Consider the following 17085-nt stretch of genomic DNA (forward strand, 5'->3'; position numbering starts at 1 on the left):
CGACTGTTGCTATGCACAGAGATAAACAAAGAATGATTATAAAGGTTCAAAATAATCAGCAACCGTCTTTGTTTTATCCATGTAAAATAAGAATTTACTCACCGGTAATTCTATTTCTCGTAGTCCGTAGTGGATGCTGGGCACTCCGTAAGGACCATGGGGAATAGCGGGCTCCGAAGGAGGCTGGGCACTCTAGAAAGATCTTAGACTACCTGGTGTGCACTGGCTCCTCCCACTATGACCCTCCTCCAAGCCTCAGTTAGGACACCGTGCCCGGACGAGCGTACACAATAAGGAAGGATTTTGAATCCCGGGTAAGACTCATACCAGCCACACCATTCACACCGTATAACTCGTGATATGAAACCCAGTTAACAGTATGAAACAACTGAGCCTCTCAACAGACGGCTCAACAATAACCCGATTTAGTTAACAATAACTATGTACAAGTATTGCAGATACACCGCACTTGGGACGGGCGCCCAGCATCCACTACGGACTACGAGAAATAGAATTACCGGTGAGTAAATTCTTATTTTCTCTGACGTCCTAGTGGATGCTGGGAACTCCGTAAGGACCATGGGGATTATACCAAAGCTCCCAAACGGGCGGGACAGTGCGGATGACTCTGCAACACCGAATGAGAGAACTCCAGGTCCTCCTCAGCCAGGGTATCAAATTTATAGAATTTTGCAAACGTGTTTGCCCCTGACCAAGTAGCAGCTCGGCAAAGTTGTAAAGCCGAGACCCCTCGGGCAGCCGCCCAAGATGAGCCCACCTTCCTTGTGGAATGGGCATTGACAGATTTTGGCTGTGGCAGGCCTGCCACAGAATGTGCAAGCTGAATTGTACTACAAATCCAACGAGCAATAGTCTGCTTAGAAGCAGGAGCACCCAGCTTGTTGGGTGCATATAGGATAAACAGCGAGTCAGATTTTCTGACTCCAGCCGTCCTGGAAACATACATTTTCAGGGCCCTGACCACGTCTAACAACTTGGAGTCCTCCAAGTCCCTAGTAGCCGCAGGCACCACAATAGGCTGGTTCAGGTGAAACGCTGACACCACCTTAGGGAGAAACTGGGAACAAGTCCTCAATTCTGCCCTATCCATATGGAAAATCAGATAAGGGCTTTTACAGGACAAAGCCGCCAATTCTGATACTCGCCTGGCCAAAGCCAAGGCCAACAACACGACCACCTTCCACGTGAGATATTTCAGATCCACGGTTTTAGTGGTTCAAACCAATGTGATTTTAAGAAACTCAACACCACGTTGAGATCCCAAGGTGCCACAGGGGGCACAAACGGGGGCTGAATATGCAGCACTCCCTTTACAAATGTCTGAACTTCAGGTACTGAAGCTAGTTCTTTTTGAAAGAAAATCGACAGAGCCGAGATCTGTACCTTAATGGAGCCCAGTTTTAGGCCCATATTCACTCCTGCTTGCAGGAAATGCAGAAATCGACCTAGTTGAAATTCCTCTGTTGGGGCCTTTTCGGCCTCACACCATGCAACATACTTCCGCCATATGCGGTGATAATGATTTGCTGTAACCTCTTTCCTAGCTTTAATAAGCGTAGGAATGACTTCCTCCGGAATGCCCTTTTCCTTCAGGATCCGGCGTTCAACCGCCATGCCGTCAAACGCAGCCGCGGTAAGTTTTGGAACAGACAGGGCCCCTGCTGACGCAGGTCCTGTCTGAGCGGCAGAGGCCATGGGTCCTCTGATATAATTTCTTGAAGTTCTGGGTACCAAGCTCTTCTTGGCCAATCCGGAACCACGAGTATCGTTCTTACTCCTCGCCTTCTTATTATTATTCTCAATACCTTTGGTATGAGGGGCAGAGGAGGGAACACATAAACCGACTGGTACACCCACGGTGTTACCAGAGCGTCCACAACTATCGCCTGAGGGTCCCTTGACCTGGCGCAATATCTTTTATAGCTTTTTGTTGATGCGGGACGCCATCATGTCCACCTGTGGCCTTTCCCAAAGGTGTACAATCCTTTGGAAGACTTCCGGATGAAGTCCCCACTCTCCCGGGTGGAGGTCGTGTCTGCTGAGAAGATCTGCTTCCCAGTTGTCCACTCCGGGAATGAACACCGCTGACAGTGCTAACACATAATTTTCCGCCCATCGGAGAATCCTTGTGGCTTCTGCCATCGCCATCCTGCTTCTTGTGTCGCCCTGTTGGTTTACATGGGCGACCGCCGTGATATTGTCTGATTGGATCAGTACCGGCTGGTTTTGAAGCAGGGGCCTTGCCTGACCCAGGGCATTGTAACTGGCCCTCAGTTCCAGAATATTTTGTGTAGAGAAGTCACCTGACTTGACCAAAGTCCTTGGAAGTTTCTTCCCTGTGTGACTGCCCCCAGCCTCAAAGGCTGGCCTCCATGGTCACTAGGACCTAGTCCAGTATGTCAAACCTGCGGCCCTCCTTAAGATGGGCACTCTGCAGCCACCATTTTAGAGATACCCTGGTCCTTGGAGACAGGGTTATCAGCCGATGCATTTGAAGATGCGATCCGGACCACATGTCCAACAGGTCCCACTGAAAAGTTCTTGCATGGAACCTGCCGAATGGGATTGCTTCGTAGGAAGCTACCATTTTTCCCAGGATTCGCGTGCAATGATGCACCGATACCTGTTTTGGCTTCAGGAGGTCTCTGACTAGAGATGACAGCTCCTTGGCTTTCTCCTCCCGGAGAAACACCTATTTCTGGTCTGTGTCCAGAACCATCCCCAGGAACAGTAGACGTGTCATAGGAACCAGCTGTGACTTTGGACTGTTTAGAATCCAACCCTGCTGTTGTAGCACTTTCCAAAATAGTGCTACCCCGACTAGCAACTGCTCCTTGGACCTCGCCCTTATAAGGAGATTGTCCAAGTACGGGATAATTAAAACTCCCTTTTTTCGAAGGAGTATCATCATTTCGGCCATTACCCCGGTAAACACCCTCGGTGCCTTGTACAGTCCTGTCTGGACTCGGTAATGGTAATCCTGTACCACAAATCTGAGGTACTCCTGGCGAGGATGGTAAATGGGGACATGCAGGTAAGCATCCTTGATGTCCCGGGATACCATGTAATCCCCCTCGTCCAGGCTTGCAATAACCGCCCCGAGCGATTCCATCTTGAACTTGAATTTTTTATGTATGTGTTCAAGGATTTTAATATAAATGGGTCACACCGAACCATGCGGTTTCGGTACCCCAACCCGTGTAGAATAGTAACCCCGTCCTTGTTGAAGTAGGGGCACTTGAGTATTACCTTTGGGAATACTGCTTATTAATTGTCTCTAGTACAGCCTCCCTGCCTGAGGGAGTTGTCGGCAAGCCATAATCTAGGAAACGGCTGTGGGGAGATATCTCGAATTCCAGCTTGTACCCCTGACATACTATTTGAAAGAAACAGGGATCCACCTGTGAGCGAGCCCACTGATCGCTGAAATTTTGGAGACGGCCCCCCACCGTACCTGGCTACACCTGTGGAGCCCCCGCGTCATGCTGTGGGCTCAGAGGAAGCGAGAGAAGAATGTTGATTCTGGGAGCAGGCTGACAGGTGCAGCTTTTTCCCTCTTCCCTTGTCTCTGTACAGAAGGGAAACGCCTTTGACCCGCTTGCTTTTCTGAAGCCGAAAGGACTGTACCTGATAATACAGTGCTTTCTGAGTCCGTGAGGAAACCTGAGGTAAAAATATTTCTTCCCAGCTGTGGCTGTGGATACGAGGTCCCAGAGACCATCCCCAAATAATTCCTCACCCTTATAAGGCAGAATCTTTTTAAAGTCAGCATCACCTGTCCCGTGACAGGTCTCTAATACCCTCCTGACAGAATGGACATTACATTCATTTTGGATGCCAGCCGGCAAAATATCCCTCTGTGCATCCCTCATATATAAGACGACGTCTTTAATATGTTCTCATGTTTGACAGGGTCACCGACCACGCTGCAGCAGCACGATCTGCAGGTCTCCGTCTAGTACCTGAGTGTGTAAATACAGACTTCAGGATAGCCTCCTGCTTTTTATCAACAGGTACCTTCAAAGTGGCCGTTCCTAAAACGGCAGTGCCACCTTTTTTGACAACCGTGTAAGCGCCTTATCCACCCTAGGGGATATCTCCCAGCGTAACTTATCCTCCTGGCGGGAAAGGGTACGCCATCAGTAACTCTTTAGAAATTACCAGTTTCTAAACGGGGGTCGCTTTTCACACACTTCATTTATTCATCTGATGGGGGAACAAAACACTGCCTGTTTTTTCTCCCCAACCTAAAAACCCATTTTTAGAGGTGCTTGGGTTAATGTCAGAAATGTGTAACACATTTTTTATTGCCGGGATCAAGTCACGGATGTTCCTAGTGGATTGTGTATATGTCTCAACCTTGGCGACACTGGAGTCAGACTCCGTGTTGACATCTGTGTCTGCCATCTGAGAGAGCGGGCGTTTTTGAGCCCCTGATGGCCTTTGAGACGCCTGGGCAGGCGCGGGCTGAGAAGCCGGCTGTCCCACAGCTGTTACGTCATCCACCCTTTTATGTAAGGAGTTGACACTGTCGGTTAATACCTTTCACCTATCCATCCACTCTGGTGTCGGCCCCACAGGGGGCTACATCACATATATCGGCCTCTGCTCCGTCACCATATAAGCCCCCTCATTCAACATGTCGACACAGCCGTACCGACACACCGCAGACACACAGGGAATGCTCTAAACGAGGACAGGACCCACAAAAGCCCTTTGGGGGGACAGAGTGAGAGTATGCCAGCACACACCAGAGCGCTATATATATACAGGGACTAACTGAGTTATGTCCCTAATAGCTGCTTTTCATATAATATATATACTGCCAAATTTAATGCCCCCCCTCTCTTTTCCCTCTTACTGTACTGTAGATTGCAGGGAAGAGCCAGGGAGCTTCCTTCCAGCCGAGCTGTGAGGGAAAAATGGCGCCAGTGTGCTGAGGAGATAGGCTCCGCCCCTTTTTCGCGGCCTATTCTCCCGGTTTTTATGGAATTCTGGCAGGGGTATTTTCCTCATATATAGCCCCTGGGGCTATATATTGAGGTATTTTAGCCAGCCAAGGTGTTTTTATTGCTGCCTCAGGGCGCCCCCCCCCCAGCGCCCTGCACCCTCAGTGACCGGAGTGTGAAGTGTGTGAGAGGAGCAATGGCGCACAGCTGCAGTGCTGTGCGCTACCTTGGTGAAGACAGAGTCTTCATGCCGCCGATTTTCCGGACCATCTTCTTGCTTCTGGCTCTGTAAGGGGGACGGCGGCGCGGCTCCGGGACCGAACACCAAGGACTGGGCCTGCGGTCGATCCCTCTGGAGCTAATGGTGTCCAGTAGCCTAAGAAGCCCAATCCGGCTGCAAGCAGGCGAGTTCGCTTCTTCTCCCCTTAGTCCCTCGCTGCAGTGAGCCTGTTGCCAGCAGGTCTCACTGAAAATAAAAAACCTAAGTCTATTCTTTCTAAGAGCTCAGGAGAGCCCCTAGTGTGCATCCAACCTCGGCCGGGCACGAATTCTAACTGAGGCTTGGAGGAGGGTCATAGTGGGAGGAGCCAGTGCACACCAGGTAGTCTAAGATCTTTCTAGAGTGCCCAGCCTCCTTCGGAGCCCGCTATTCCCCATGGTCCTTACGGAGTTCCCAGCATCCACTAGGACGTCAGAGAAATATATTGCAAATAAAGCGCAGGAAGACGCTGACCTACAACTCACACCATACGGCTGGTGTACCCAAAATTGTCTCATTTCATTTTTAGAACACTTTCTTTTGGCTGTTCAGCAAAATATACAAGCTCGCAGCTCCAGGTTCCCCCTGCGGTGTTTCTACATTACAATCCATCTTAAATAATGACTCTATTTTTCCTGCCGAGGTTGCTACATCGCCATTAATCCTCTATTGTGCCACAGGATTAGTGTGACCTAATTGTATTGTTTTGAACTTTTCGTATTAAATTGTATTTTCTGCACTTCTGTGCTTTTCTATGATTTAGCTAAACCATTAATCAATTTGTCTTTTGCCTCCCACCATGGAATACCACCACTCAGCTTTCTGCACACAAAACAAACAAACTATTTTTCTCATCTAGTTCATTTGTTCAATCCATAAGGACCGTATTAAAAGATTTTGAAAAAGGAAAAAAAAAAAAATTCTCACATGTCTACAGCAATGAGTTCTAATTGGCTCTGTTTACAGAAGCTTGACAGGGGGATCGGTATGCGCTACTGGCGGATGGGATACCGGCATTCACAATACCGCTGCCAGCATCCCGATGGTAATGATCCAGACAGGGGCGAAGTAAGAATTCTAATCCCCCTAACCCTAACACTCCTTTACCGCAGCCTAACCCTAACCTCCCCCTTAGTGCCTAACGCAAACCCCCCACCTTACTGCCTAAACTTAACCCCCCCCCCCCCCTCATTTTGCAGCCTAACCCTAACTCTACCACTTTGGGGGCTATTTACTAAGCCTTGGATGGAGATAAATCTGACGGAGATAAAGTCCCAGCCAATCGGCTCCTAACTGCCATGTCACAGGTTAGGTTTGAAAAATGACAGTTAGGAGCTGATTGGCTGGGACTTTATCTCTGAAGTATTTTATCTCCATCCAAGGCTTAGTAAATAGATCCCTTAGTGCCTAAACCTAACACAGTGGTGCCTAATCCCCCCTCCCTGCAGTATAATTCTAACCCCCTCGGGCGGCACCTAAACCTAACCCACCTGCAGCCAAACGCTAACCCTCCCGACTATACTTACCTTTGGGATACTGGCTGACGGGATGTTGACCTGGTCAGGATTTTGGCATTGGTGTTCTGACGGGTGCTGGGATCCAACTGCCAGGATCCAGACAACTGGAATCTTGAACGTATGCCATACTTGCCTACTCTCCCGGAATGGCCGGGAGGCTGCCTTGAAAATCGGGTGACCCTCCTGTCCCACCAGAAGAGCAGGCAAGTCTCCCGATTTTTTAGGTCCCCCCTGCCCAGCTGCCAATTTAGTGAGTAAAGTGGGTGGTCTGGGCAGTCGATGACACGTTTCTTGTTGAATCGCGCCATCATAGCCACACCTCCTGCAGTATAATGCCGGTAATATTGGCATTGCAGAGCGGAGGGCGTGGCTTAAATAATGTGACGCAGTAGTCCCCCCCCCCCCCCCACATACCACCTCAGCTCCACCCCCTGTCTGCCTCCACCCCGCCCCCTCTGCTCATCATTGCCTTGCCCTGCCACCCTGCTGATTCGGTAAGTATGACGTATGCCCCGACAGGTAAGGCTGGTGCCTTTACTATGCCTTGAGTTTTCTTCCTTCTCGTGTCACCTTTGTTACCCCTGTTGTAGCCTTTTCCCCCTGTTTTTTTTTTGTTTCTGCACAACTTAGTTTGGATAAAAGTTGCAATAAAAGCTGCTGATGTTTAATAAAAAAAAAAAAATCAGTTTAGTAGACATTTGTCCACTAAAGTTGTTTAAAGTAGTCATGGTAACTTAGGGTATATACACTGTGAATGTAGTATTACAGTAGACAAGGCTTAATCGATGGATGCAGACAGGACCTTGGGTCCAGAAAGCCTAAACACCCTGCACCCACAGACTATACTTATCTCTCCTGCAATGCTGTAGAAATCACCAGGAGAAGGACAGCGGAAGATATGTTTATGCGCAGTAGTACTCGTCCAGTGCGGCTCCATCGCATACGCGCACTCCCGGTGTGACTAGGCGAACATCGCGATGTGTGATCGCTCAGCACACATCTCTCTCCGGCTTAAGGCTGAGTACACACCTGAGCGACAGGTTGGTGGACCCACCGTCAAGATGACATACGGTCGGCAGACCTCCCTTACACACAGCCAGGTACGCCAATATACTGTATCTGCCGATATATCAGCCATCAGCTGATGGGTTGTACACGCCCACTGACGGGCTCTCGTGATATATCGGCTGTTTGATTGAATGCCGATATATCGCTCAGCATAAGGAAAGCCCAGGCAACTGTGCAGCAGCAAATTAAGGGAAACTGCAGGTGGGTTTGTACTACCCATGTTATTGAAATTGACTAACCTAAGAAAGAAAAAAAACTTTTAAAGAACATAAGCTCCGTTAACTGGAGTTGATTTCATCTTCCCTTTGTGGCTAGACTTTTAGACCAGGTGAAAAAGATTTTGCACTCTACCAAGGTGGCACATTTTCCCCAGAAAAGGGGGAGTGGTGTACAGTGGCGGCTCCAGAGTTAGAGGCTACATGTGGTAGGGAAAATAGATTATAAGCACTACTGGGGCAGGGAGGGACTGCTGTGAATGGCCAAACATTCTCTGTAGAGCGCTGTGGAATACCCACCATAAAAATAACTGTTAATAAATACATTTTAAGGATCCCCTGAATGCATACCCTCCAACATTTTACACATGAAAACCGGCACAAATTAGGAAAGGGGGCGTGGCCACGGGTAAAAAGGATGTGGCCACGCCCCCTTTCCTATACTTTCAATGTTAATTTGGAGAGTCAAAAATCAGTGCAAAGCCCTTTTTGGCAGGTACAGACCATAAAAAAAAGGTACTGTACCTGCCAAAACGGTACAGTTGGAGGGTATGCTGAATGTGCAGCATGAAGGAGAGGCTGCATTTTCTGACAGCAGCCTCTGCTCCCATAGGAGTTTGGCCCCGGCAGCTAATGACATCTGCAGATGGCATTTGCCACCGTAATCTATGGGCTACAGACAGGGCCAAAACTAGGATTTTTGTCACCCACGGCAAGGCGTTAATTTGGCGCCCCCCCACTAAATTAATAATACCCTATATGCTATACTACACCACTAAACTATATCACTCTAATATGCTTCTATATATTACCCTACCTGCTGCGCTTTACCACAACACTGTACTTATTGGATAGGGGACTTAATGGTGGCGACTCACCCAGGCGAAGTGTTGGCAACACAGCAGTAGAGAAAGGAGGGCCCTATAAAGCAGCGCTCATTGCTGGGAGACCACAGGTAGAGGAAGGGACAGGGATCCAGAAACTTGTCACACCATGTAGAGACCACCCACTCAGTCACCACAGCTGTCAGGAGGATCTAATGTGTGTGCGGGCAGTCACCAGAGTGGAAGTAGTGCAAGACAGTAGCCGGCATAGAAGAGATCCTAGGCACGGAAACACACCCACACCGCATCACCACCTGCCACGAGCAGACAGGTGGTCAGAGACACTGCCCTGAGTCTGCATGTTGTTACTGCAGCTCCTCCTCTTAGTAGTCCTGGCATCTTCACAGAGCCGCTCCTCCATCTTGAGATCTGCATCCATGATTGGCTTAATAGAGGACATCCAGGCTCTCTCACTGGCAGCTGCTGTTCTCACTGAAGCAGCGCAATATTGCTTGTATTCTCCCCCCTACCTCTCAGCACCCCCTCAATTACTTCACCCAGGGCACGTGCCCTCTTAGCGGGCCCCCCCCCCCCCCTGTTGCTGCCCTGCGGTATAGATCACAAAACTTACCTGTAACTCTCCCCAGCAATGGCCGTCGCATACGCCTATTCAGTAGATTGAGCATGCACAGAACCAAGAGGGAGAAGTGAAATGATTACTCTTGCCCCTGCATGTGAGGAACAGTACATTCGGGCAATGTATAATTTCTAAATGCTGCGAATAGCGACAATAATAAATTATAATGATTGGGTCTGAAACCCTAGTAAATACATCCCTAAGACTTTTATTCCAAATTATGTTGTACAAGGTTCCTGCTGCCAGGGCTGAACAAGATGATGTGGAACTCAGTAGACATTCATACAAGTACAAGAGCCAGATTAATATTTTAGACCTTGCACAGGTGGGTGTTGAAAAAACAGAAAACTACCTAGTGTCGATGACAAATTGCTCCTCAGGAGGCTCCACTGTTTTTTTCATTTCCAATCTGCGGTTATATATATATTTTATTACACTACCCAGCAAGCGGCAGCAAAACTATGTTTCAGATTTATTCTGATTCCCTGCCAGACTGTCTGACACTGTTGTACCCACCCCCACAGTCACCGTGATGGTGCACAAACGGTGCAGTGTCTGTCTGGACAGGATTCCCTGTGAGCAAATACTACTTTCTTGTACGATGTCTGTCTCATCCTATTATTCCCCCTGTATTTGTTCTGCTTCCTGCAGGTCACACACATTGGCCCTCATTCCGAGTTGTTCGCTCGCTAGCTGCTTTTCGCAGCATTGCACACGCTAAGCCGCCGCCCTCTGGGAGTGTATCTTAGCTTAGCAGAATTGCGAACGAAAGATTAGCAGAATTGCGAATAGAAAATTCTTAGCAGTTTCTGAGTAGCTCCAGACTTACTCTGCCATTGCGATCAGTTCAGTCAGTTTCGTTCCTGGTTTGACGTCACAAACACACCCAGCGTTCGCCCAGACACTCCCCCATTTCTTCAGACACTCCCGCGTTTTTCCCAGAAACGCCAGCGTTTTTTCGCACACTCCCATAAAACGGCCAGTTTCCGCCCGGAAACACCCACTTCCTGTCAATCACACTACGATCACCAGAACGATGAAAAATCCTCGTAATGCCGTGAGTAAAATACCTAACTTTTGTGTAAAATAACTATGCGCATGCGCTCTGCGAACCTTGCGCATGCGCAGTAAGCGACTAATCGCAATATAGCGAAAATCGGCAACGAGCGAACAACTCGGAATGAGGGCCTTTATACTGATGGCATTATGCAGCCCAGAGAGTACGCATCAATGATCCAAGCACAGACTCTGACACCTGGGGCTGCGGGAGAGATGATTTGGGCCTTACTAGTCTCAGATCATCACTTTCATGCAGGAAACACTAGTGGTCAGATAGGCACTGCTGCTTTCCGTCACCTGGTATGATCTCGTGTTCAGGAGAATCACCGCCATTCCAGTGTGATGCAGTGTACAAATGTCAGACTTCATTATCACTCACAGATATAAATAATTCAAGGGATCTATTCATGAAGCAGTGAAATGAGTGGAGAAGCGAGCCTGTGGAGAAGTTGCCCATGGCAACCAATCAGCTGCCCCATACAATTGTATAGTATGCAAATTCTAAATGTTACTTCAATGCTAATTGGTTGCCATGAGCTCATTTCTCCACACTTTTCACTGCTTCATGAGTAGACCCCAATATTATCAAATCCTCTTACCATCTGTACCTTGGGGTCTATTCATGAAGCAGTGAAAAGTGTGGAGAAGTGAGCCAGTGGAGAAGTTACCCAATCAGCATTGAAGGAACATTTATAATTTGCATACTATACAATTGTATGGAGTAGCTGATTGGTTGTCATGGGCAACTTCTCCACAGGCTCACTTCTCCACTCTTTTCACGGCTTCATGAATAGACCCCATGCATAACTTTAGGTGACACCCCCCCCACCCCCCATGTCTAAACTTTGCATATCTGCAAATACCCTATTACAGTCCCGCCCAGTTCCACACCTTCAACCACAAGTAGAAATACAACTGAGATGTGTATGACTTTGTATCACCTACTGATGCGCGCCCTCAGCCCCTGGAATATACGCAGTGCAAAAAAATCAAGATCCATCTGCAAAACAGTTTTGCATTCAACTCCTTTTCATCTCCATTATTTTTTTTTATAGTTTTCCAATATTTCGGTTTTTCAAGGAGTACACTTTCTATCCGCCCAGTGATCTTAGAAAATAATCAATAAAGTTTAGAAGTTTTATTACAGCAATTTCGCATAGTGGAGGATAATTCTGTACTTCTTATTTTCCAACGTGAACAGCTAATAAAGCAGCGTTTTACCTGGAGGTCTAGTCCTACTTCCACTGCGTTGTTACATGAGAATCTTGTCTGCTCACTATAATTACTAAGCTTTAGAGGCAATTCGCTCAAATTTAACTTGATCAGAGAAATATATATATATATATATATATATATATATATATATATATATATTCACTATAATTTCTCTAGTTTTGCTTAAATGCCTACATTTGTTATTCTACTTTAAAAGGGGGTGGTTCAGTAGATCTTCAGTAAAAAGATAGTCAATAAGTCGAACTCAAATGGTCGACATGGAAAAAGATCGTCAGGGTGAAAAGATCAACGTGGAAAAAGAAGACAGAAAAGGTTGGCAGGTACAAAAGGTCAACATGAAAGTGGTTGACACAAGTTTGTTTAGTTTTTTGTGTGTGTGTGTGTATGCTTTTGTTGTATGTTTCACCATAGCTGAGACAAATTTGTGGAAATGTGTACACTTGCCACGCTTCGGGCAAGGCAACTATTCCCAATCATAGTCCACATGGATGGTACTGTAAATGATTAAAAAGTAAAAAAAAAAAAAAACTTGTGTAGACTTTGGGCTGTATTCAATTCAAGCCGGAAGTACCGACAGGGCGGAAATCTGAAACTTTCCGCAGATTGGGGGTCATTCATAGTTGTTCGCTCGCTAGCTGCTTTAAGCAGCATTGCACACGCTAGACCGCCGCCCTCTGGGAGTGAATCTTAGCTTAGCAGAATTGCGAATGAAAGATTAGCAGAATTGCGAATAGAAAATTCTTAGCAGTTTCTGAGTAGCTCGAGACTTACTCCTACACTGCGATCAGCTCAGCCTGTTTCGTTCCTGGTTTGACGTCACAAACATGCCCTGCATTCGGCCAGCCACTCCCCCGTTTCTCCAGACACTCCCTCGTTTTATCCTGGCACGCCTGCGTTTTTTCCGCACACTCCCAGAAAACGGTCAGTTTCCACCCAGAAACACCCACTTCCTGTCAATCACACTCCGATCACTTCAACGATGGAAATTCTTTGTTCGGACGTGAGTAAATCTACTAAGTTTTGTGCTAAAATACTTAGCATATGTGCTCTGCGTACCATGCGCATGCACATTTTTGCCTTAATCGCTCCGTTGCGAAAATCGGCAACGAGCGAACAACTCGGAATGACCCCCATTATCGGAGCTTTCCGACACTTCATTATTCAATCAAAGTGCCTGTTTTCTGCGCTGACGGAAATTCCGACAAGTCGAAAAACACATGGATTAGCGGAATCTCCACTCACTGTGTTTTTGACAAGGGCGCTGTCGAAAACGGGCTGTTTTTCAACCATTCATTTGCGCCCATAAGAGAGGGCGTAAATGAATGGTTGAAAGGGAGGGGGAAACAGGCGGAAACGGCCCGCTACCGAATAGGCTGCAGTCGGATCCTCTCCGTTGGAGAGGATCCGACTGTAATTGAATATAGCCTATATGTGTCTCGAACATTGTCATGTTGATATTTTGATCCTGTCAACCTTAAGCACTGTAAACCATTTACCTGTTGACCTTTTGACCCTACCCACCTTTTGACCCTGTAGACCTATCAACCAGACACCCTTCAAGAGAAATGAGAATATTATAGGAAAACTGACACAGCATATACTGAAGCTGGTCGCAGGGCAGTGACTTAGTGTAAGCAGGATGGAGGTACAATGGGGGGTAATTCAGAGTTGATCGCAGTAGCAAATTTGTTAGCAGTTGGGCAAAAGCATGTGCACTGCAGAGGAGGCAGATGTAACATGTGCAGAGAGAGTTAGATTTGGGTGGGTTATTTTGTTTCTGTGCAGGGTAAATACTGGCTGCTTTATTTTTACACTGCAATTTAGATTTCAGTTGAACACACCCCACCCAAATCTAACTCTCTCTGCACATGTTATATCTGCCTCCCCTGCAGTGCACATGGTTTTGCCCAACTGCTAACAAATTTGCTGCTGCGATCAACTCTGAATTACCCCCAATGACAGGAGTGATACAAGTAGACACTGCAACATAGGGAATTCACTCTTTCACCAATAACAGCCCTCGTTAGAGATGGAAATGTGCATCTCCCTGCGCAGCTGATGACTGATTGATAACACGGCGAGCACACACTGTCTAAACACGCTCTTGGCAAGCAGGTTATCTCACCTGAAAAAACCCGGCATGATCTTCTTCTTTTTCTCCTTCTTTTCCCTCTTTCAGCGCAATGAGTGTGAATCCTCGGAAATATGCAGGACTAGCAGCAGAGAGTGTTACTGCAACACAAAGAGAAAAGACTGAGTAACTCCCAACACACACATGGCAGTTAAAGTGGTACATTAATATGAGATACAATACAAAGTTCTAGTTACCAAGGTTCCAGAGGTGTGATCCTTTCTCTTCTATCACTTGTATGATTAATAAGGGGTCTATTTACTAAGCCTTGGATGGAGATAAAGTAGGCGGAGATAAATGACCAGCCAATCACCTCCTAACTGCCATGTCACAGACTGGGTTTGAAAAATGTCAGGAGCCGATTTGCTGGTACTTTATCACCATCCGCATCCAGGATGCGGATGACAGGTGATAAAATTGCCCAAACTCGCACTGCGATAATTGATTACATCGCAGGGATGTATCAATTATTGCAGTAGCGGATCTTGCCACGGGCAAGCAGGACTTTTGCCTGGGCCGCCGCCTTTTGGTGGGCGCTGGCGCCGTCCGGAGGGCGCCGCACCATGGCAAGATCCGCTACTGTACCCCCCGCTGTGTCCCGCTGTGTCCCCTGCTGGTCCTCCGCAGTGAAGGGAACTAGATGCTACGCGTCTAGTTTCCCTTCCTGGAGAGGACCTTTGCTGTGCGGTGCACGATGACGTAATCACGCACCACACAGCATTGTGGGACTGACAGACGCTAGGGGTCATATTTGACCTCTAGTGTCTGTGTATGCTGTACTATGGGAGAGGAGCAGCACCTGCGGAGGTCTGCAGCGGTCAGGAGCGGGGATTGTAAGTATTATTATTTTTTGTGTGTGTGTGCAAGCGGCGCTACGCTACAGGGGGCACAAATGGGGGCACAACTCTACAGGGGGCGTAACTGAACACGCCCCCTGTACGAAGCCACGCCCCTATTCTCCGCCCGGGGCGCCAAAATACCTAGAACCGGCCCTGAATTATTGCATGCAGGGACAGAGCTTGCAGTCAAGCTCTGTCCCTGCAATGACACTCCGCAGCATCATCGGGGTATTTTTCGGAAAAAATACCCCGACGTCCTGCTGCACGTGCGCCGCTATCGCCGCTGCCCGGTCGACCCCCAGTCGCGACTACCCCCGCGCACCACGGATTTCCCCCCCAGCAAATCAATATACTCACCTCTCCAGGGAGCTGGTCCTCGCTGCTTCTGCTGGGCTGCCCGTCACCGGATCCCGTGCGCTGCGATGACCCCCGGTGCTGTAAAGTGCGCTGCCGCTTTACAGTGTCACTTTACTGTACCGGGGTCACATTGCAGCACATGGGGGACCCGGTGCCTGGTAGCACACACCGGAGCAGTGGACACCGGCTCCCTGGACAGGTGAGTATGTTTTATTTATTTTTTTTACTTTTTCTTTTTACACTTTGATCAGCTTGTAGCACACATACACACACATAGCTGATCACTGGATCCGGGTCCCGCTCAGCTTTTTCTGCCAGGGGCAGAGAAAGCGGGACAAATGCCTGAGCTGGCGAGATTATCACAGGGCACACTGCGGTATTTTTTCTTTTTTTTTTTTTTTTAGTAAATCTGGTCAGATCGCAATTCCCAATATAAGTATGGGGAATGCGATGCGGCTTACTAAAAAAAAGTGAAGTAAAGGGTTTGGAGCAGTTTTTCATGAAAACTGCTCCAAATGCCCTTTAATACAGATGATACTAAAATAATGTGAAAGGGTGTGAAAACACCCTTTTTCGCATTATTTTTGTAAAAATAATGTTAATAAATAGACCCCTAAATCATTACAGCAGGGGATTAAGTCCGACTGCCCTGGTTAATCCTATTAAAGGGATAGATGAGGAGGGCTCCATCTGTAGTGATCTTGTCACGTAATGGGAAGTTCATGGGGAGGGACACTGACAACACCACTGTAATGGAAGAATTCAACGCGATGTGCCGCTAAAAGGTCCTGACAATTATCTGGAAAAATGTCCGTAATCCTGCATCTCCCAATTTAGCTCTCTCCAAGCTTTGATAAATACTCCCAATAATTTTAACTTTTGCGTGAAAGTGTTATTGCTCTTTTAGATATCAGCAATTTTTCAATTTTTTTTCCTTTAAATATTTGGATGCAGTTATTTAATATATTTTTTACACCAAGTTCAAATATATTCTTTTGCCAACAAGAGCAACAGTGTATCCAGCAATAAAGCACAATAATATCAGTTAATAAATAGCTGTATTTCACAGCGCACACCGCAAATAACCCTAATTTGTAAGACTATACAACTGACAGTAGCTAATGTGTTCATGTCCGTTGCCGTGGCAACTGATTGACACTCTGGCACACTTTGCATTTTGTAAAGAACATTGGACTTAATGCTTGTCACCGAACAGAGACAGGCGTAAAAGGTTTATTAAGGTGATGGAAGTTGTACTAGTTTTCTGTCATTATAGTTGGATCCACACATGACTACATATGCCAGTACAACCTTAATGATCTCTCACAACACTAGACTTATTGCTGCTTTTTATGCACTGCACAGTTCCATTCTTTGTTTTATATATATATATATATATACACACACATATATATATTAGAGATGAGCGGGTTCGGTTCGTCGAGATCCGAACACCCCCGAACTTCACGTGGTTTACACGGGTCCGAGGCAGCCTCGGTTCTTCCCGCCTAACACGCAAAACCCGAACGGGGGAAAACGTCATCATCCCGCTGTCGGATTCTCGCGAGATTCGGATTCCATATAAAGAGCCGCGCGTCACCGCCATTTTCACTTGTGCATTGTCGATTGAGCGGAGAGGACGTGGCTACGTTCTCTGCCTGAAAAGCTCAATATCTGTGCTCAGTGTGCTTCATTGTGGTGACCACCAGTATATAGTAGTACAGTACAGTAGGCCATTGCTGTATCTTGCAGCTCAGTGTCAGACTCAGTTCTAGTATCCTGATCAGTGCTCAATATCTGCTGCATTGTTGTGACCAGTATATAGTAGTACAGTGCTGCATTGTGGTGACCACCAGTATATAGTAGTACAGTACAGTAGGCCATTGCTGTATCTTGCAGCTCCGTGTCAGACTCCGTTCTATTCTCCTGATAAGTGCTCAATATCTGCTGCATTGTTGTGACCAGTATATAGT

At 47.3% G+C, this 17085-nt stretch overlaps 1 protein-coding gene across 1 annotated transcript in view; it reads right to left on the reverse strand.

The window, feature by feature from the left end:
- SPON1 (spondin 1) overlaps positions 1-17085 on the reverse strand; it is a 683924-nt gene that overhangs the window by 551059 nt on the left and 115780 nt on the right. The window contains exon 2 of the mRNA XM_063944511.1: positions 13911-14017. Coding sequence (XP_063800581.1) covers positions 13911-14017 — 107 coding nt within the window. The remainder of the gene's footprint in view (positions 1-13910; positions 14018-17085) is intronic.

This window comes from Pseudophryne corroboree, chromosome 11 (assembly GCF_028390025.1).
Source record: "Pseudophryne corroboree isolate aPseCor3 chromosome 11, aPseCor3.hap2, whole genome shotgun sequence".
Lineage (NCBI taxonomy): Eukaryota > Metazoa > Chordata > Amphibia > Anura > Myobatrachidae > Pseudophryne > Pseudophryne corroboree.